The sequence below is a fragment of the Syngnathus typhle genome, linkage group LG4 (genome assembly GCF_033458585.1).
Source record: "Syngnathus typhle isolate RoL2023-S1 ecotype Sweden linkage group LG4, RoL_Styp_1.0, whole genome shotgun sequence".
Lineage (NCBI taxonomy): Eukaryota > Metazoa > Chordata > Actinopteri > Syngnathiformes > Syngnathidae > Syngnathus > Syngnathus typhle.
Genome location: NC_083741.1, coordinates 6,502,208 through 6,524,990, shown reverse-complemented (window position 1 = coordinate 6,524,990; position 22,783 = coordinate 6,502,208). Strand labels below are relative to the sequence as shown.

General features: G+C 40.2%; 2 protein-coding genes across 14 annotated transcripts in view; one reads left to right on the top strand and one right to left on the bottom strand.

Moving 5' to 3' along the window:
* LOC133153217 (liprin-alpha-1-like) overlaps positions 1-18,608 on the bottom strand; it is a 61,790-nt gene extending 43,182 nt beyond the window's left edge. For 11 of the 12 annotated variants that reach the window (XM_061277349.1, XM_061277350.1, XM_061277353.1 and 8 more), the window contains exons 1-5: positions 17,327-18,308; positions 15,003-15,272; positions 3,103-3,204; positions 1,787-1,951; positions 1,626-1,700 (exon numbers count right to left, since the gene is read on the bottom strand). In XM_061277349.1, the coding sequence (XP_061133333.1) occupies positions 1,626-1,700; positions 1,787-1,951; positions 3,103-3,204; positions 15,003-15,272 (612 nt within the window). In that variant the 5' untranslated portion in view covers positions 17,327-18,308. The other variant, XM_061277348.1, reaches the window with a different exon arrangement.
* A 319-nt stretch (positions 18,609-18,927) lies between these two features.
* LOC133153224 (uncharacterized) overlaps positions 18,928-22,783 on the top strand; it is a 33,161-nt gene continuing 29,305 nt past the window's right edge. Inside the window, exon 1 of one of the 2 annotated variants that reach the window (XM_061277379.1) lies at positions 18,928-19,450. In XM_061277379.1, the coding sequence (XP_061133363.1) occupies positions 18,928-19,450 (523 nt within the window). The remainder of the gene's footprint in view (positions 19,451-22,783) is intronic. The other variant, XM_061277380.1, reaches the window with a different exon arrangement.

Sequence of the window (22,783 nt, the reverse complement as noted above, 5' to 3'; positions counted from 1 at the left end):
GCGGCTCTGCATGGGAGAGACGTTGAAGAGGAATAAAAAGACCCTTGGAAACCAAAACTTGGTGATTTCAAGTTTCATTTCGAGGGACATTTGTCACGTCTCGGTTGTGTCTAGGTTGCCATAGTTTCTGTTCGCGTCGCCCCTCTCTTCCTGTGTCATCTCAATCGATGTAACGTGTTTTGTATTTAAGTCCTGTCTGCCCCTCACTCATCGTCGGATCATTGCATGTGTTACTGTCATGATGTCTGTTTGCTTTCTGTTCCTGTCTTTGGTAATGTCACCCTGTCTTTTTGTTCCACGACTTTGTCGGTCAGTCCTGTTGTTAGTTTTGTTTTCTAAAAAAAAATATATATATATATATATATATATTTAAAAAAAAAAAAATTAAAAATTTTTTGTACCCATGTATAATGCGCACCCCAGATTTTAGGACAATAAATTCGTTAAATTTTGCGCACTATACACGGAAAAAAACGGTAGACAGTATATTACCCCCGGGCTTTTAGGGCATGCCTCAGCAACAAAAGATGACTGTAGCATTAAGTGCTTCATCATAGGGCATAGATAAAATCTAGGACAGTTCACCATCCTCTAGGGCTTTTGTCAATCTTAATCCCATTCAACAGGGAGATTTCAAGACTTGTCTGCCCTTTAAAGGGATGTGCACACAGAGGGGTAGATTCAGTTCCTATTTCTCAGATTCAGAATGGATATAGAATAAGTAAGGAATTAAAACAGAAAAGTCCCGGGAGCAGCTGACATATTAAGTACAGTAAAAGCAATATTTCATTATCGAAACAATGTGTGTCAACGGGCGTTTGCATGCTGACTGGGGTTTTTATGTATTTAGCCAGGGTCTGACATTAAGCTTTGAGCCAAGTTGTGGTGGTCCTGTCAGAACCAGTACTGGACGATAAATACAATTTCAATGATTATTTTATACTTAGCGTCTTTTGACACAGTACAAGTGGATTACTGGCTATAACTGTACTGATCTTATGAAAATAAGAGCATTACAATTGCACAATATATACACATGGACAAAATTATAGGTGGCCATTTTTTCATGAAAGACGAACAGAAACTAAAGAAAAAAAGCATTAATAAATCAACCAAAGAAATTTTTGAATTGTGGTTGAAGAGAATTGCTTTTAGAAACAAATTCAGGCCTTGACAAAAATGATGTGAACATTTGAGGCAATTACTGCAATTTTTGTAATTTTCAATCAGACTTGCACCTCTCAGCAGATGTTTTGGTGCACTCTTTATGAGCAAACTGCCCCTGTTGTCTCAGGGTTGATGGGTGCTTTCTCCAGATAGCAGGACAATTATGGGTATTGCAGACTCTTCACAGATGTATGTTCTCTAGTATGCATTGATAGTCTTGAGATTACATTGTGGACTACACAGATTCAAGACACCCTGTGCCAGCTGCGGCATCGTCGCTCCAGAACATAACCTTCGTGTTTTTCACACACAGTAGGGACAGTTCATTTCTCGATATTATGACTAGCCAATTGTAGGCAAGCTCTCTCTCTGTGAACCGATGAAATAACGATGGAAAAATGTTCTGAAGAATGGCAGTTCATTGTTTAGAGCGTATTGACAAACAGAAATGTTCTCACCTCTTTGTGTGACAGAGTTAACTGTTCCTCCAAAGCACTACATCTTTCCAAGGCGACTCGCAGTCTCTCCCGTACCTAAAAAAAAGTGAAAGAAATTCCGACGCAATCATACATTTTAACGGTCTGAAAGGTCATAGTAAACTTGGCATAATAAGTCCTACCTTCTCATCAAGGGCTTTATGGTGTTCAAAAAGTGACTTAAGGGCTTTGAGGACTTCCACTTCACTTGAGACTCCAGCAGGAGACTGAGCTTGTCGTTTCACGACTGTCATCCTCAGACTCCGCTCATGACGAGAAACCAGGCACTCCAAATGCTCCAAGAGGAGCTGAACAAACAACCAATATGAGAAAACGAGATAAATTGCGTGGTATTACACAGGTAAAATTTTCATTAATATTACCAACACGATTATTGCAAGTAGCCTACAATTCACAACACAATTGTTTCCATTGTAGGTGATTTGAAAACATATGGATTGCTGACTTTATGACAGAAGGCTCTACAATTTTTTGTTTTTAGATTTTTTGTGGAGCAGTTTTGACTTCATTTAAGGAGCGTCATTTTAATTTTGAGTAGCAATTTTTTGTGCAGGTTAAACCCAGGGCCCTGAGTAAAAGTGTGACTACTAAGAATTAATAATAGTTTTTACGTAATCAACTGTTATTTCTTAATTCACACTGTGCAAAGTGGCAAACTATATTTTCGTGTCAAGAACAATTTTCAGTAGGGCAATTTCAAACAGATTGAAATTTTTTGAACTGAGTATAGGCAGAGCTAAATTAATTAAATAAATAGTCTCATCTGATTTGGAGAACATTTATTGTGCAGACTTGTTTTAATGTAGAAATATTAAAGGGGAAGTCAACCCTAAATTTTTCATACAATGTGTTGTATGTGCAGCCCAACTAGTCAAAAATGTTCTGGTTAATGTTTTGTTTGTGGAATGTGAATTAAGCAACAAAATTCCCTTGTTTTTATCCATCTCAGGGGGCAGCCATTTTGTCACTTGCTGTTGACTGAAAATGACATCACAGGTGCCCGATCACAACCAATCGTGACTCACCAGTTTTGTGAAGCTGAGTTATGATTGGTTGTGACCCGAGACCTGGCACCTGTATGGCAAATGTAATTTTTAGTCGATAGCCAGTGGCAAAATGGCCCCTGTGATGGATAAAAACAGGTGGATTTTGCCTGTTTAATTCATGTTCCACAAACATTAATCAGAACACTACGCGTTGACCATTTGCGCTGCACAGAACATATTACAAAGAAATAGCAACTTTATAACTACGTGTTTTATTAATAACAATTTTTACAATTATGCCAATTTTGAAAATGTGGGGTGTAATAATCTTAATCCTAATTGAATTTCAATTAGTTGTACAGCCCTACTCTAACGTAGAAGATGGTAAAGACAATCTCTAATTTCTTAAGAAGTCAAACCACCACGTTTTGAAGCATAACATTTCAACTAACCCGTGTGTTGTTTCTCTCAGCTTTCAGTTCTGCAATCTCTTCCTCCTTTTCCAGCAGTTGTTCCCGGCACATATTCACCTCTTTTGTTAGTGCTGCAAACTCCTACAACAAAACAAATAAAATGTTACTATGTCTTCCGACCAAGCTCACTTTGGAGTGTTAAACGTGATAGGCCAGGGTTTTCTCATTTACTGTATTGACCCGAATATAAGACGACCCTGATTTTAAGACTTTTTCAAGACTCAAGTTTGAAAAAAGACTTTTTGAACACCAAATTTAATTTTAATACAGAAAATAATTACAGTACATCTTAAACAAATGATTATAACAATATAGTCGAGAGAAAAAGCATGTTATTTTGCCTCATTCAAATCATGCAAAAACTGTCTATCACATCTTAATATCTGAACATTTAAATATGTAAACTAAAGTGCAATCACATTTGTAAATGAATGGCTTCTGGTTTTTGAAATGTAAATAAACCTACTGTTTCTCCATTTTCTGTTATCTCTTCTCTTATTTTCTTCTCTTTTCTTTCTTACCGCTATTTTTAGTTTTTCTTCTTCGTGCTACCGCTAGTTCTATTTTTCTTCTTCGTGACAGGGGTTCGCTTTGGCCTGGGGAGTTAAGTTCAGCATTCACCATCTGGCGCCATCTAATGTTGTGAATGGGTATAATGTCTAGACCCCGAACGTCAGACGACCCCCGCTTTTTCAGTCTTATTTCAATGCAAAAAACACCATCTTATATTCGGGCCATTACGGTACTTCACTGAGACATGTAGAAGTGTAATTCGCTGGTTTGTACAATCTGAGTTAACCAACTGTAACCTAGTGTTGTGCAAATGCAACTGTTGACAGGGCTCTACTAAGTTTTGCCCTGGTACACACAGATTTGCTGATGTACAGTTGTCTCATTTGGCCTGCAGTAGTTTCGTATGAATATGTTTAGAACAACCAGTAGCTGTTGTTCTACTCTAAAACAAGTATGTTAATATCTAAGATATATAAGACCAAAAAAGGGGCGGGGAGGATACCACAGCAAAAACAACATGAGTGAAAGGCTGCGGATAGCTGAGCATTAAACAACTTAAAATGTTTTATTTGTAATAGTTCAACAAAATACTACAAATATACAAATTTGAATGCTTCCAATAACATAAAAACATATTAGAACAACAGAACATGAAAAACATTTACTCTAAGATTTCTTTACACATTACTGGTACTTTGTAATTTTCTATTTGTTCATTATTTAAGCCTTTAGATTGTATAAAATTTCATTTAATATTTCCCGTTTGATATTCCAACCATTAGACTTTGAAGTCATGTTCTCGTTATGACCCTATTTGTTTCAAGAGCAAAATGTGAATGTATTACAAACGACAATACAAATATTCAATCATCATTACATGGCACCAGTATCAGCCCGTAACACATGCATCAAACCAGTTTCCATGTTTTAAGCCAGTGACCTCTTGATACAAATTTATGGTTCAAGACCCAACAGTAGCACATCCAACAGTATTTCTAATTCTACATGGCAGCACTGAAAATAAGCAAGAGCACACTCTTGCCAAAATGTGCAGCGGGTTGTGAGCGCCTCAGTGAATGGGAGCGTCCTTTATAAAGCCGTCCTTTATAAAGAAAATAGTAGTACTAGTTATGTTAGATGGCTGTTAACGTGATAATAGAAACTAATGGAACCGTCTTTTTATTTATCCCCCAAAGTATTCTTTTTTTTTTTTCTTCAGACTGAGCTTCTTCAGGGTCTGGCCAATATTCTCTTTCAGGAGTGTGGGACTGCTATTGCCTATCAAGATCTGCCTTCTGCCAGCCAATGATACGCCACAGGAGGCTGGCCTTTGGGTAATTACAGAGTAGCTCACTTCCTACATTCCAGAGCACAAGCAAAGGTTGTGTTGTACCAGTACCAGCGCCCTTTAACATTCTAAATTCACTCCCTCGTTCAGCCTTTAGCCCCGGTTTTCTCAACTGATTTTCTTGGTCAAGATAAATAGGCGTATTTTTTTTAATCGTTGAAAGTTAGACGAAGCCTATCAATGTAAAGACGTAAGCTGCAGTAAATTGACAAGAAAAAAAATTGCATTTTCAAAAGCGACAAGGCAAGCTGACTCAATCCTCTGTGAGAAGAATGTCTCAATCGGTATTCTGTTTACGTGACATAACAGCAGCCAAGTAACTTCTGCGTCTCTGAAGTATTGTGGGTAACCACAGTACACAGCTATTTGTAATTCAAAATACCTTTTTATGTTATTATTTCAACATATCCTTCAAATTTTTCTAATTGGGGTGGATTAAGAACCCAAAAATCACTCGTTTACAACACAGATTATCTAAACATCGACTACAACTACTAACTGCTACTTCTACTACTACTATTATTATTATTACTATTATTATTATTATAGTTTCCATGATAGCAACAGTTGTGAAAATGGTAGTGAGACACTATACGGTATCAGTACACGTATTGTATATAAGAACATTACATGAACATATTTATAATGTCACAATTATTAGTAGTCTGGGCTTCCCTACTGAAACTGCTGCCCCCGTGACCCAATTCCGGATAAGTGATAGAAAATGGATGCGAAGGGTAAAATATACGAGCAGTCCGTGGTTCGCCAGTCCATTTACCTGCACTTGCCACATTTTGTTTTAATATTTTGCTTTATCTTTAAAAATAATTGCTTAGATTTCACTGAACCCATATTACCATCATTATCAAAAATATCGAGATATGAAATTCTGTCCATAATGAACATTATTGCATATATTATATATAATACACACAGTACATATTATAATTTTACATGAGTTATGTTTATGCCATTTTTTTGTGGTGAATGCTTTAAAAAGACTGCAAGTCCAAGTGCTTTTGTAAATTAGTTAAGTACTAGTATAGAGGTACATATCATATCTTGACTTGTGTATCGGGGTACGTATCCTATCGTAAGGTTAACAAAGTTACCCAGACATAAATCACAATTACAAAATATAACTGTTAATTTTCCTCAGCGATGACTGAAAACTGATCTGTCTTATGAATGACTGCATTGGCTCTAAACCAGGGGTGCGCAATACGTCGATCGCGATCGACCGCCAAGCCACTATTGGTGGATCGCGTGATATTAAAATTTGTTTTTTTTCTTCTCGCACTTGACGCGTGTATAAACAACGGCGCTAACAACACAACACAAACACGCTATCTCGCGAGTTCCCTCCAATTGTCAAAACCCTGGTTTTTCTCTTAAACTTAAGAAAGGGTATAAAAATGAGTGGGGCAGCTGACCATAGTAAGAAGTATCACTTTCATAGGGAATGGGAGTAGCACTTTTTTTTCACGATGACATATACAGTGCCTTGCGAAAATATTCGGCCCCCTTGAACCTTTCAACATTTCGCCACATTTCAGGCTTTAAACATAAAGATATAAAATTGTAATTTTTTGTCAAGAATCAACAACAAGTGGGACACAATCGTGAAGTGGAACGAAATTGATTGGATAATTTAAACTTTTTTAACAAATAAAAAACTGAAAAGTGGGGCGTGCAATATTATTCGGCCCCTTTATTTTCAGTGCAGCAAACTCACTCCAGAAGTTCAGTGAGGATCTTTGAATGATCCAATGTTGTCCGAAATGACTGATGATAGATAATAAATAGAATGCTCCTGTGTATAATCAAGTCTCCATATAAATGCATCTGCTCTTTGATAGTCTCAGGGTTCTGTTTAAAGCGCTGAGAGAACCATGAAGACAAAGGAACACACCAGGCAGGTCCGAGATACTGTTGTGGAGAAGTTGAAAGCCGGATTTGGATACAAAAAGATTTCCCAAGCTTTAAACATCTCAAGGAGCACTGTGCAAGCAATTATATTGAAATGGAAGGAGTATTAGACCACTGCACATCTACAAAGACACGGCCGTCCCTCCAAACTTTCATCTCAAACAAGGAGAAGACTGATCAGAGATGCAGCCAAGAGGCCCATGATCACTCTGGATGAACTGCAGATAACTACAGCGGAGGTGGGAGAGTCTGTTCATAGGACAACAATCAGTCGTGCACTGCACAAATCTGGCCTTTATGGAAGAGTGGCAAGAAGAAAGCCATTTCTCAAAGATATCCATAAAAAGTCTCGTTTAAAGTTTGCCACAAGCCACCTGGGAGACACACCAAACATGTGGAAGAAGGTGCTCTGGTCAGATGAAACCAAAATCGAACTTTTTGGCCACAATGCAAAACGATATGTTTGGCGTAAAAGCAACACAGCTCATCACCCTGAACACACCATCCCCACTGTCAAAGATGGTGGTGGCAGAATCATGGTTTGGGCCTGCTTTTCTTCAGCAAGGACAGGGAAGATGGCTAAAATTGATGGGAAGATGGATGGAGCCAAATACAGGACCATTCTGGAAGAAAACCTGTTGGAGTCTGCAAAAGACCCGAGACTGGGACGGAGATTTATCATCAAACAGGGAAATGATCCAAAACATAAAGCCAAATCTACAATGGAATGGTTCACAAATAGACGTATCCAGGTGTTAGAATGGCCAAGTCAAAGTCCAGACCTGAATCCAATCGAGAATCTGTGGAAAGAGCTGAAGACTGCTGTTCACAAACGCTCTCCATCCAACCTCACTGAGCTCGAGCTGTTTTGCAAGGAAGAATGGGCAAGAATTCCAGTCTCTCGATGTGCAAAACTCATAGAGACATACCCCAAGCGACTTGCAGCTGTAATTGCAGCAAAAGGTGGCGCTACAAAGTATGAGCGCAAGGGGGCCGAATAATATTGCACGCCCCACTTTTCAGTTTTTTCTTTGTTAAAAAAAGTTTAAATTCCATCCATGTACCGCTGTATCCCCACGAGGGTCGCGGGCTTGCTGGAGCCTATCCCAGCTGTCATCGGGCAGTAGGCGGGGGACACCCTGAACCGGTTGCCAGCCAATCGCAGGGCACACAGAGACGAACAACCATCCGCACACGCACTCACACCTAGGGGCAATTTGGAGCGCTCAATCAGCCTACCAAGCATGTTTTTGGGGATGTGGGAGTGCCTGGAGAAAACCCACGCGGACACGGGGAGAACATGCAAACTCCACACAGGGAATCGAACCCGCACCCTCCGTACTGTGAGGCGGACGTGCTAGCCAGTGCTCCACCGAGTTTAAATTATCCAATAAATTTCGTTCCACTTCACGATTGTGTCCCACTTGTTGTTGATTCTTGACAAAAAAATAAAATTTTCTATCTTTATGTTTGAAGCTTGAAATGTGGCGAAATGTTGAAAAGTTCAAGGGGGCCGAATACTTTCGCAAGGCACTGTAAATAACACGTTTATAAAACCATCTGTGTCACTCCAATTCATTAAATCCATCGATCGTCCTTTGTCAACAATGCCGTGTGCCGCGCCGCAGTTCAAATTATTCCACAGGCCCATACAACGATATATAACCTATATTTTAAATAACTATCACATAAACAACAATATTATCAAACCATTTGTGTCACTCCAAATCATTAAATCCATCGATCAAATTCCTTGTCCTTTATGTCATCCTAGTGACAGAGGACATGTCCAGAGGATATGGCGCTTTAAAGTGTTAATTACTTTATTTGATTTTTTCTCTCTATTTTTCATGTTTTGAATATGTTCAAGATAAAGATATCAAAGCATGTGAAGTGATCAACTATACTAAAAATAACATGTGAAGTGGTCAACTATACTTGTAAGTAAGTGATGTGTTAATGATCAAGTAAAGATTTGTGAAAAAAAACATATATAAGTCGCTCCTGAGTATAAGTCGCCCCCCACCCAAACTATAAAAAAAAAAAAAAAACGCGATTTATAGTCCGAAAATTACGGTATTTATAAAATTATTATTTTTTTACTGGGTAGATCTTTGTGACTTGGTCATTTCAAAAGTAGCTCGCGAGCTGAAAAAGTTTGGGCACCCCTGCTCTAAACAATTCATTAACGCATCAAACAGATGGACAATGAGCTGGTCTTTGTGTTGAGTGTCAAGCCAGGTAATAAGATCATGTACGCATACTTGTCACGCTACTCCAATGAAAGGCATCTGATACTGCTGCTAGGAAACATCAAGGCTTCAAACATCCATCATTATATGTTAAAACTGCCCATGGGATTCAATTTTGCAGTGCAGGTTTTGTTTTTCCCTCTGAGCAACATTACCCATGTAAAATAATTTCACAGCATTCACAAAAGCCAATCATAGCACGCTCAGCTAACAATGTGCTATAGATGCCAGGCTATTACTTACTAGTAGATATTACTGTAGAGGACAAAACTAAAAACAAAATAAAAGATTACCGTAATTTTCAGACTATAAGTCACGTTTTTTTTCATAGTTTGAGTGGGGGGGGGGGCGACTTATACTCAGGAGCGACTTATATACATATATATGTTTTTTTTCACTTTTTTGGGCATTTTATGGCTGGTGCAATTTATACTCCGGTGCGACTTATAGTCCCAAAATTACGGTACTTTATTCCTTATATTCTATCCTTATTGCACATTTTTCTGTCACCAAATATAATTTGCATGAACTGTATTTTTTTAATATTTTGAAATGTTTAAATAAGATCTACAAATTGATTTTGTAATGAATAACTTTCCTTGACGCGCTTCTTGCGAGTCATATGTATAACTCAGGGAATTCCAACTCTTCAAACTCACTCATTCTTTAGCTTTGGGTTTTGAGAACCACTAAGGGTATGTTACAATTGTCATGAGTTTACGGTGTGTTTTGCCAATCTATTTACACAGCCTGCACTGTGGTTGGAATTTATAGAAATTTCTATCACTGTTCTGCTCTGGTCATGTTCAATAACATACATGATTACTAGGGGTGCAACAATACAGATAACCCACAGTACGGTCCGTACTTCAGTTTTTGCACCACAGTTATCCGTGCAGTTATGGTACACCTTTTTGTGCATGCAGAAAACCCTTTTTTTTGTCTGTTGAAATATTGCTTTATTTTGTTTTTCAGTAGCACTTTTTTAGAATCTGGGATGAATGTAATTAATGATTTTGACACTTCAAAAGTAAAATAAAAAAATGTGCAACCCTCCTGCAGCTGGTAAAGTTAACTTGTAATGAGGATCTTTACCTATATAGTGTTAAAGCACAATTTAGAGTTCTTTCAGTTGTGATTCTCTTTACTAAATGGGGACAAAGGTTTGAGTTAAGGCGCAAATGAAAATGATAAACAACTACAACGGATTTATTGGATAGGTGTAATGTTATGTAGTTTGTCCAACTGGAGTGCCCGTGTCATCACGTGTCTTTCACTCAGCTTAAATTTTGAATCCGTTTTAAATTTTTATTTCATGAAACCATGACTGTGATTGGTCGCAGAAACAATTACCGTATTTTGCGCCCTATTAGGCGCACCGGGGTATAAGGCGCACCTTCAATGAAGGGCCCATTTTAAAACTTTGTCCATAAATAAGGCGCACCGGACTATAAGGCGCATAAAATAGAAGCTTTACTGGAACAAACTGAGGTTGACTAGGGTTGCGGTATGCACCCACTAGCCAATAACCAACGGGCCCTCTGTAAACAATCGCGTTTCTCAAACGATCTCCTATAAAATGATCAGAACTGACTAAAGTTCGATCTAACGCATTGGTACTACTTACCTATGTTTCCCTTCCATATCGATCCGTAGATTTATTCGAAACATGAACAGAGCAGCCTATTTTGACATGTAATAGCCTCGCGCGTATAGCAGCTATCGTTATAGCATTAGCCATCCGCAATTTCCTATGAGCCTCAGCTCGCAATCTTCCATGAGCCTCAGCAAAGTGTAAACAATCGCGTTTCTCAAACGATCTCCTATAAAATGATCAGAACTGACTAAAGTTCGATCTAACACATTGGTACTACTTACCTATGTTTCCCTTCCAAATCGATCCGTAGATTTACTCGAAACATTAACGGAGCAGCCTATTTTGAAATGAAATAGCCTCGAGGGGTACAACAGCTATTCGGTGACGCCCCCTGACTACAGTTACCGTAATGTTGGGAAGCGATGCGACCTTGTAATTTACTAGTCGTACTAAAACGTACTAAAACATTTTGGCAGAGCACTGTGTACAACCAGTATGGATCAACAAATTCATCACTTATATATATCCATATATAAGGCGCACTGGACTTATAAGACGCACTGTCGACTTTTGATAAAAACGTAGGTTTTTAGGTGCGCCTTATAGGGCGGAAAATACGGTACTTCTCTATGAGATTTTGGAACTTTGATAAGGCTCTACCGATTCTGTAAATGTGAAAGACAAAGGGGCAAGCTCCTAGTCTCTCCTGAGCAGAAGAAGTCCAAAAAAGCAGCTGCACTTTTGGAAAAGCAAATGAAAACCTTAACTTATGACTGCCGACATTTACAAGTGATTTTTCTAAACAAAAACCCCAAAGTAACCGATGAAACTCAGACCTGGCAACCATGGATGAATGGACCTGCCACCAGTTCAAGAGTGTGGGTGCCAGCCCAAGCCCAGCAGGGATTGGACATGACATCATGGAGAAAGGGCTTTTTACCAGCTCGGACGGGCACATAGATGACCTCAGTGTAAAATGAACACAAAAGATTAGGTAAGACAAAAATTGATTCAGAATGCAGAGCATTTAACCTGCAGTGGAGAAACGATAATTTTTTTGTTGCAAAAGAAAATGCAAAGAAAAGACTGTGTCTCATGTCAAGAGGCGGTGGCGGTATTCAAAGAATACAATCCGCGGCGACAATATGAATCCCGTCGCAAAGACAAGTACGATAGCTTGCAAGGCCAAATACGAGCAGACAAACTCTCAAAGCTCAAAAGTGGACTGTTAGCTCAGCAGAATACTACATTTGTGCGCCAAGCTCAGTCATTCAAGATTCAAGAGTTTTTATTCGCCATGTTTGAGCGTGCCAAACAAGCCTACTGGAAAAGGGTTATAAGGAAGGAAACAAGAACTGAGAGCCTGCTCATTTAAGTAAGAGATTCTCCTCTGTCAACTAAACTGAATTTAGACCTGTTACGATTGTGCACGGCACAACAGAAAGTTTATGTTCCATGGACTTTTTTTCTGTGAAGAACCCAGAGAGGGTTATTTGGTTATTATTTAAGTCAAAGTCAAAAGTCAAAGTCTGCTTTATTGTCAACATCTTCACATGCCGAGACACACAAAGAGATTCATGTATTTATTTCATGAATAGTGTTATTATTTATTTCCCGACTTTTGTTCTGTGAAGAATCCAGAAAGGGTTATTTGCTTGTGCTTTCTGGAAAACAATACATTTTACGATTAGGCACTCCTGCAATCGTCACACTTTTTTTGTTACAAACCACTATCAGAGAAGGTTATGTGGCCCTCACGGGAAAATGTTTGGGCGTCAAATTTAAGGCCCGGGGGCCAGATATAGCCCGATACATAATTTTAAGTGGCCCGCAAAGACCAATTTTGTATCGACTTTATGTTATTAGTAAAATTAAAAATTGTCTTCACTTTTTAAAAACAAAAAGGTATTGCTAGTCATTTTTATCACCATTCATCTTCATAAACTATTTCAACAGTATTTAGTCCCTGATTTCAAAACTAGTTATTCATCAGTTTGTTGTGTAGCCTATATTGTATGTATATAGAAGGTGTTGACAGTCATAATGGCCCTCCGAGGGAAACTTTGACAACAATGTGGCCCACAACAGAAATGAGTGACACCCCTGCAGTGTAGAGGTGGAAATTGGGGAAGTTCTTATCGAAACACCACAGGTGAATTGACGGCATTTAGATTGCAGGGAGAGGCGGTTCACATTAATTCTTAAAATATTTAAATGAAATAATATACATACAAACTGAGGAAAAAAAATTACAGATATAACGGTTACAGTTTTAACGTGCTATGTGTGGTGAGCAGCCACACGGCAAAATCACATCATACACAAAGGGATTTCATCAATCAATATTCCTTTTAGATGGGAAAGCTCTCAAAACATCCCAAGATTAAATGTGGTACTGGAGTAAACAAAAGTGGCGGATCAAGTAGTGATAGTATTTTGTTCGTTTTTAACAGAAAAAGAGTGTAAAGAAAAAAACGAGTGGAGACAGGGTGAGCACCGACTTTCTGTTGCGCCATGGCTGTTTTCATTTTGGATTTCCCACCGCGCTTCCACGCCTCCTCGCCACCTTGTTTTCTGATTGGCTGCATGTCACTGACAATCGGCTGCATGCTCGTTTGTTCTTGGGGAGAAACACACGTTGTGAAGTCGGGCCAAAACAATCCAAAATGAATACCCCATTATTTGAGGTGGGACGTCTTCCCGAGCGGTCAAGGTCAGTCAAAGCACACCACACGCGGCATGATAAGTCTCCACCTAAGCTTGTATTTGGACATGGATGGTTTTCACTTTACAGCAACTACACAGTTGCAAATTGTTTAAAATCAAACAATTTGACTGAATAAGTGATTCCCTCAAAATTTCTCGGTCTGATAAATGTAGAATGATTTTTTTCTATCTCTTAAAGCTCAAACTTTTTTGGAAAAGGACTTACCGTTTTTTTCCGTGTATAATGCGCAAAATTTAACTAATTTATTGTCCTAAAATCTGGGGTGCGCATTATACATGGGTACAAAAAAATGTTGTTTTTTTTCAAGAAAGTCATGGTACAACAAAACCAACAACAGGACTGACCGACAAAGACGTGGAACAAAAAGACAGGGTGACATTACCAAAGACAGGAACAGAAACCAAACAGACATCATGACAGTAACACATGCAATGATCCGACGGTGAGCGAGGGGCAGACAGGACTTAAATACAAAACACGTTACATTGATTGAGGTGACACAGGAAGAGAGTCGCGACGCGAACAGAAACTATGGCAACCTAGATACATAGCAAAACTGGGGACGAGACATGACAAATATTGTTTGTTTTATAATCTCCATCGCGGACCGGACGTCATACGGAGGCAGTATGACTGCGCATGCGCACTATGGATCCGATGCGCAGAACGGATGCGCAAGACACGTCAGCTATATAAAGAGCGAGAGTTGTTTTCTTCCTATTAGTTTCAATTCACAGTTTAATTAGCAGTTTCAATCAGCAAATAACAAAATGCGTATTACAGGTAATATTTTATTTCACAACACTTTGCCTTGTTCCTTTTGTCTCTGCTGTTCACTTCAAACACGCTCCATACAACCGCAATGCTCTCGTATCAGACAAGGCTTGCTCGATCACCTGCTCGTTTGCTGTCACAATGTACCCTACACAAATCCGAAACATTTGTTGCGGCTCCGAGTCACGACGAGGGGCAAGTTTTGGTTTCCAAGGGTGTTTTTATTCCTCTTCAACGTCTCTCCCATACAGAGCCGCCTTTTTCACATGTCCGCACGCCACTTCCCTCTCTTTTCATCTGATCGCGGTCGTGCCTTTACGGGCAGTCGGAGAAATCAACGCCAACAAAAAAAATACATCCAGCCTATTTAAGACCATACCAAAGACTATAAAAATGGGACCCATTGCCTCCCTGCGTGTGTGACGATCATTGGGACTTAAAAAAAAAAGAAAAAAAAAATTACAAATTTCTTTTTTAATTTTTTTTAAAAAGAATTGGGTGCGTATTATACATGGGTACAGGCTTTTTTCCAGCATCAACATGCCATTTTTAGGGTGCGTATTATACATGGGGGCGCATTATACACGGAAAAAAACGGTAACTATTACTTTGACAGGTAAATTCTGGATCTGGCCCCCCATAAAAGTCCATAAGTCATAGTTACAGTATCGCAGGCTTGGTAATTCATCACCAGCAAGAAAAAGATAGAAGACATACTATGTCCTTGTTCTCTCTCACCTGTGGCAAAGCAGTGTTGAGTTGTCTCTGGAGGGAGTCCCTTTCGTGGCCGACCTCATGCAGTTTACCCTGAGCCAAACTCAGATTTTCTTGGGTCTCCCTCAGAGTCTCAAGAAGACGATCCCTCTCCTCTAACATGGACACCATCAGTGATTCAAAATGACCTTCAGAGTCCGACTGTAATGGGGAGCCGGACCCTCGATGACCTGTGCCACCTCCTCCATTGGGCCCTTCTGTCTCACTGATGGTGGGCATCACTTCACACATCATCTGTAATCATGAATTGGAAGAGACATTAGGACATGAGCAGGAAAGGAATCAGAACAATACTGAAGCATAACAATAAAAGATCAATGCTGGCTTTTACAGGCAGTGCAAAGGAGGCTATGGTTGACTACAATTAGTTTGACTATAGGCTATATATGTTCTGTAGGGTTCTCTCAGTAACCTACCAGATACAGCCAGGCCTATTTACAATAGTGGGCTGAATCTGTCTGTACAAGAACCTACCCTCCAGTTTGCAGCAACAAGTACAAATCGAGAGTTTTTTTCTTAACTCATTTATAAATTGTTTCATTTGCATTTTAGTTAAATAATTTCCCAAAGGTTTAATATTTTTATTTACAGATTCCTTTATATGTTTTGTTCACAATTTTCTCTCGGTTTCAAAATTTAATACTGAAGGGCAAAGTATTGTAAAACATTTTATCTTTAATTCATATATTTGTTGGACGTAATGAAAAATGCTAAGTTAATATATACGGTATGTATATACTTAGAATTAATCCCCCGATTAATCAAATTTTTTCCCCTTTCAAATATCGGCATCGGCCTCAAAACATTCTGATCGATCGGGCGCTGTTTAGCGCGCCGTATGAAAAACACAGCTAGAAAGATTCAGTAGATTACAGACAGTAGTTATTCTTCCTCATATGTAACCAAAATGTATGTATGTCAGAAAACACCTATGTATGCAAACAGAAGAATCTGACTCCCCGTTATTTAACAATATTAGAATTGGAGGCAAGTCATTTTGATATCAAGTCTTAGCTGAAAGAAATGTGTTACTAAACACTGCACAGATTCAAGACAGCCAATGGTCATAATGTCAAAAATGCCTTTGCTGTGACAGCCAACACACTCAAGAGTCAACAAAGCATATTGCTAAATCTTATTCAACAAACAAATCAGCTGAAAGTGCTTACTGTTAAATTGTTGCAGCAATAAGCTGTTGTTCTGTTCAAAGATCAACAGTAGCCCCTGTTCAACCATAGGAAACTAAGAAAACTGCATTCTTTGAAGTATATGGTTAAAGGTTACAATGACAATTTAGTAAGAATCACAACCAGTCTCTAAACCTGGAAGTTCACATCCCTCAGACAGATTGCTAGATAACTGCCTGAAATCATGTGAAATGGATTTTGCATTCCAACAAAGGAACAAATTGAAGCAGGAATAAGGTAGTAGAAAACACTAGTTTGATGGCCTCACATGCTAACAACAAGCGTTTACCTTTTATGGACTCCTGATTGTTTAACTGCATAATCTGATAAATGTGATTAAAAGATGGAATATACTTACAATGAAACCTTTACAAAATGCCTTCACTTCTGTCTAGCCTTCAACTTTGCTGAGAACAAAAACAAAACAAAAGTGGCTGGCTGCATGGTGCCTGTGTGCAAGGGCATTACATGCTGACAACCAATTCCCTCACACTGCTGCACTCTAAGTACTTTTAAAAATGTCACCCAGAAGCTGTTGTGGGATGCCGTGTTCTGTGTGAAAGGCAAATAAATGCCAGACCAACGCTAGTAGCTATTTTTGCAGAATATCAGCGTCAAACTGGTCATGACTTCATGTGATGGTGGTTGAGGTGGTTTGGGTTAAGCATCTGTGTAGTGTGAAGTGACAGATGGTCGGTGCAAATGCATCATGAACATCATGTACACCAAAAGACCAAGTAGAAACAAATGGAACAATATTTTAAACTTATTCTTGGTCAACATTATCTCCGTACAAGACCCAGCTGCAGGATTAGCTTTGATATTCAATGGGCTTTAAATGAGTTGACTAAAGAAATATTTCTGGTTATCGCTACAACTTAACACATTTTTATACATTGCCTTTTAGTCATGTAATAGCATGATTTTAATAGATTAAAAAAAAAAAAAACTCGTCAGTACATGTACAGAAGTTGGACGTCTGCCTGTATAACACTACGCACTTATCACACATACCTACTGTAAATTGTTACGATAGAGCCCGACAACGTATGTTGTGTTTGTAATTGTTTTGTACTGGACTTTAAGTGCCAAATACTGTACCTTGAAAATCAACAATATTTCCCACCGGCAGGTAAACGGCGTCCAGGTGCTCCTATCAGTTCGTGAAGAAGACGACCAAAAATCCAAACATTAAAATATGAACTCCACTCAGAAGCTGGGAAACTGTATTAAGGCTTTGGATATGTTTCCACAGTAGACAAGGCCTCAAAGCAAGCTCATTGAGCAGGGGGCAGGATTCCAACTTCGGCCGGCTAACTCGGTCAGAGCTAGCTAGCATTAGGCAAGTAAACCGGTGATTGATTCAGTCATTTGCATATCTAGAAGTGTTTTCTTTACGTTTCAAACCAACAACGACTTTAAAAAAGTAAAGCGCTTCCGGGTGGATGTATCACTTTAAAACAAGTAGACAGCACACCGTACAGCAAGTACGCTGACGTGGAAACAGCTGTGCTCTTACTAGCCTTGGCTTAATTTAAAGCTAAATTCTTTGGCTTTAAATCCGTTTGGAGTCAACAGTTAGCCAACGTTAGCTACTAGCCAGCTAGGTGGCTAACGCTCGCTAGTTAGAAAGACTAACTTCGCCAAGATAACGACGACGACGAGTTGTGGGAAAGTTGATCAAATGCCAACATCTCTGGAGTCTATGTGCCTGACATCAACTCGAGTGTTGATACGGTTTTACACGCCAAGTTAAGACGATAAATTTGACAAAAACAATTAATAGCGCAAGTAGCGTTAGCGCGTCGGCTAACATTAGCTTCCCGTCGACTCTGAGCTGTAGCGTCACCACATCGGGATCAACTCTGAAACTTCCAGACAACGCTTGAACATTAGTTATCGTCAACCTGGGGAATCCACAATTAGCATAAAAATCCCATTGTTCGAGTTTCCAATGTTATATCCTTAGTTTCTGGTATTTCCACGTTAGCGTCTGTCAGTCCAGTCCTTCCCTGACGCCACAGCCTGCCAGCTTGGGCAGTCGGGACAGCCAATGGTGGGCTTTCAGTCGCAAGCTCCTTTCACGAACCTGGTAGTCCGCGGCAGGGGAGCCCTTCGCGGCTTGGCAACAGCAGGGGAGGGGGAAAGCTACCACGCTCTGCTTCATAACAGCAACTCACTAGAATAGAATAAAAATAAGAATAACAAAAATATTTCAAATATTTGCACGCTGTTCAACGGTGCGAGCAACCCTCACCAGGTTGTTTATTAGTCAATGTTATGTATTGACTTGGAAGTGTTGTTTCTCGTTTGCATATTGCATTGTTTGGTATGCTCTACTTTTTGTTGCCCTTCTCCGTGCGGTGTGGAGGTGTGATTGGTCAGCGGATGAATATCATTGTGATGAGGCTTGTTCAGGAAAAAAAAACACGCTAACAAAAGTAACGTGAATCTGTGCTCTTTACAAAGGTTATGTAAGAGAATAAACATAACAAAATTGGCGACGAGACTTAAAAAGGACCCTACAAATGCGGAGGTGGACCGGACACAAGTGAATAGTGCTTCATGGACTTGGTTGTGTGGACGTAAGTTTCGTCTGCTCGCCCCGGATTCTGCTCTGATCAAGCTAGCCGGAGGTGAGGACGGGTGTCGCTCAGGACCAAGGTAAAAGTGAACGGACGCCAAGAAAAGTGAAAAAAAAAATGTCCGGAATCTTGGGAAATATGGACATATTTGACAGTTCGGTAGAAGACTGGACAACTTATGTGGAAAGAGTTGAGCAGTACTGCCTAGCTAATGAGATACAGGACGAAAGAAAAGTGGCTGTCCTACTCAGTGTCATGGGCGCCAAAATGTATAACTTACTCCGTAGCCTGGTCGCCCCAGCTAAACCGGCAGACAAAACATTTGATGAAATAATGCAGATAATGAAAAGTCATCTAAACCCAGCACCATTGGTGATTGCTGAGCGCTTTAGATTTCACAAGAGAAACCAGTCAAGGACGGAGACGGTGTCAGAGTACATCGCAGAACTGAGGAAACTGGCCGAACACTGTCAGTTCAGAGACGGACTTTCAGATGCTCTGAGGGACAGGTTCGTGTGCGGGCTGCACAACGAGAGCATTCAGAAACGGCTTTTGACGGAGGACAAACTCACCTTGCAACGAGCAGTGGAAATAGCTGTTTCAGCGGAGACAGCAGCAAGGGATGCGACGGAGCTTCAAGGTAAAAAACGCAGCCACAAGCTCTGTGTTTAAACTGCACACCAAACGGCATAATACCAAAGCAAAGCCCTGTTTCAGATGCGGTAAACAGTCACATGACCCCGCAGAGTGTTGGTTTAAGGATAAAGACTGCCGACAATGTGATAGAAGAGGACACATACAGAAGATGTGTAAATTAAAGTACAGTAATGCAAAAGATAAACACAATATAAGAAAAGGACAAAAATTGCACAAAGTAGCACAGACAGATTCTGACAGTTCAAGTGAGGAAGAATTGGCTTGTTTAGGGCTGTGTGCTACAGAAGAGAATGACGGTGATGTGATTTGGCTGACACCAAAAATTAATGGAGTGCCATTAAAAATGGAACTGGACACAGGGTCAGCACTGTCGATCATATCATTCAACGACTACAAGAAAATGTTCCCAGACACTAAACTGTCACGCACCAGTGTAAAACTGAAGACATACACAGGAGAAAAGGTTGCACCACTGGGAAAACTCAAAGTGAAAGTGAAATACAGAAACCAAAAGTGCAATCTTGAGCTGTTCGTCCTTAAAGAGGGAGGTGTACCACTATTTGGTCGTAGATGGCTACGACAAATCAAGCTTAACTGGCATGAAATAAAGTCCATGCACATAGCCTCCAAACAGCTCACAGACATGAAGTTAACTGAGATACTGGATAAACATGCACATGTGTTCAGCGAAGGCATAGGAACAATGAAACACATCAAAGCACGTCTCGAGCTGGAAGAAGGTGCAAAAGCAAAGTTTCATAAAGCACGCCCTGTTCCATATGCGCTACGCCCAAAAGTTGAAGCTGAGCTGCAAAATCTCATGGATCAAGGAATAGTATCCAAAGTGGACTGGTCTGAGTGGGCTACACCAATCGTACCTGTTGCCAAGAAATCTTCAGACAAAGTGCGCATTTGTGGTGATTTCAAAGTAACTGTTAACCCTGTCATGCATGCAGACCAGTATCCACTCCCTCGCATCGATGACATTTTTGCATCTCTAGCAAATGGTGAGCACTTCACAAAGATTGACCTCGCACAAGCATATCTACAGATGGAAATGGATGAAAGTTCACGCAAGTACCTCACCATAAATACTCACAAAGGACTATACCAATACAACCGGCTTGTATTTGGTATTACAAGTGCCCCTGCGATATGGCAACGTGCAATGGACCAAGTGCTACAAGGAATCCCAGGTACTCAATGTTACTTGGATGATATTATTGTTACTGGTTGGGACAAAGAGTCACACTTGCAAAACTTGAATGCAGTTCTAACGAAACTGGAAGAATATGGTCTAAAAGCAAACAAAAAGAAATGTGAGTTTTTCAAGGAGTCCATTGAGTATTGTGGACACAAAATAGACAAGCACGGACTTCACAAAACGCAGGACAAAATTGAAGCTGTAGTAAAATCTCCACAACCAGAAAATGTCAGCCAGTTACGCTCATTTCTTGGCCTTGTTAACTATTATCACAAGTTTTTGCCAAACCTTTCCACTGTGCTGCACCCACTGAATGCACTACTGCACCAAAAGGCAAAGTGGGACTGGACTAAAGACTGTGAACAGGCATTTACAAAGGCAAAGGAACTCATTATTTCAGACAAGGTGCTCACACACTTTGATCCAAAGCTTCCCCTATGTCTAGCCTGTGACGCTTCACCTTATGGCATTGGTGCAGTTCTATCTCACAAAATGACTGATGGCTCTGAACGCCCCATTGCCTTTGCATCACGCTCTTTATCACCAGCAGAGCGTAATTATGCACAGATTGACAGAGAAGCTTTAAGCTTAGTGTGGGGTGTTAAGAAGTTTAACCAATACCTGTATGGAAAACACTTCATGCTGATTACAGATCACCAGCCTCTTGTTTCCATTTTCAGTCCAAAGAAAGGTGTTCCTGCTATGGCCGCCGCTCGTTTACAACGTTGGGCTCTCTTTCTTGGAGCACACACCTATACCATTGAATATAAAGGGACAACACGACATGGAAATGCAGATGGTCTCTCTCGCCTTCCTCAACCACTGACGGAGAAGGCTACTGATCCTGCTTTAAATCTTCACATGCTGCAAATGGAACCGCTTCCGGTGACTTGCGCTCAAATAAGCAAGGAAACAAGAAACGACCCTCTGCTATCTCGAGTGTATGACTTAACTGTTAATGGCTGGCCAATGCATGCAGATACTGAACTTAAGGACTATTTCACCAGAAAAGACCAACTTACTGTGTCCCAAGGATGTGTCCTGTGGGGGTCACGCGTTGTTGTACCTCCCAAACTGCGATCCAAAGTTCTAAACTCGCTGCATGATGGGCACATGGGGGTAGTTAAGATGAAGAGTCTTGCTAGAAGTTATGTGTGGTGGCCTGGCCTTGACAACCAAATTGAAACTCTGGTCAAAACATGCAGAGGATGTCACCAGACTCAGCGCTCACCTCAGATTGCCCCTGTCCACACTTGGGAATGGCCTGTTGCCCCATGGCAACGCGTTCACATTGACTATGCTGGACTTTTCATGGATCACATGTTCCTTATTGTGGTCGACGCTCATTCAAAATGGCCCGAGGTTTTCACTGTAAAGAAAGCAACTACAACTGTAACGGTGAACCAGTTACAGATGCTTTTTGCACGTACAGGATACCCTCTTCAGCTTGTAAGTGACAATGGTACCCAGTTTACTAGTGAGGAGTTTCAGATCTTCCTGAAAAGCAACGGAATAAAACACCTTACTTCTGCTCCTCACCACCCTGCAACGAATGGACTTGCTGAACGTTTTGTACAAACTTTCAAACAGTCGATGAAAGCCAGTAGGAGGGAGGAAGTTCCACTACAGCAGAAAATCGCCAACTTTCTGCTAGCCTACAGAAACACTCCACATACTACTACTGGACAGTCACCTGCAATGTTGTTCATGGGAAGAAACCTAAGATCTCGTTTAGATCTCCTGAAACCTGACATCCGAGAACATGTTTCAAACAGACAATGTTCACCAACTCAGTTACAAAGGAAACTAAGATCATTTGACATCGGACAAAAAGTGTTGGCAAGAGACTATCGTAACCAAGGCGACAAGTGGCAACATGCGGAAATTTTGACACAAACTGGACCACTCTCATATACAGTGAGTGTTGAGCCTAATGTCGTCTGGCGCAGACATGTTGACCAGCTTTTGGACGCATCACCTGGAAATGCCGCTACTCAAACTACGACACCTACTGACCCACAAAACCCTAAGGACAGTACTCCAGCCTCTGACATCACCCCTGAGGAAAACATGTCCACACCGGAGATAATGGACATACACAAACCAATGACA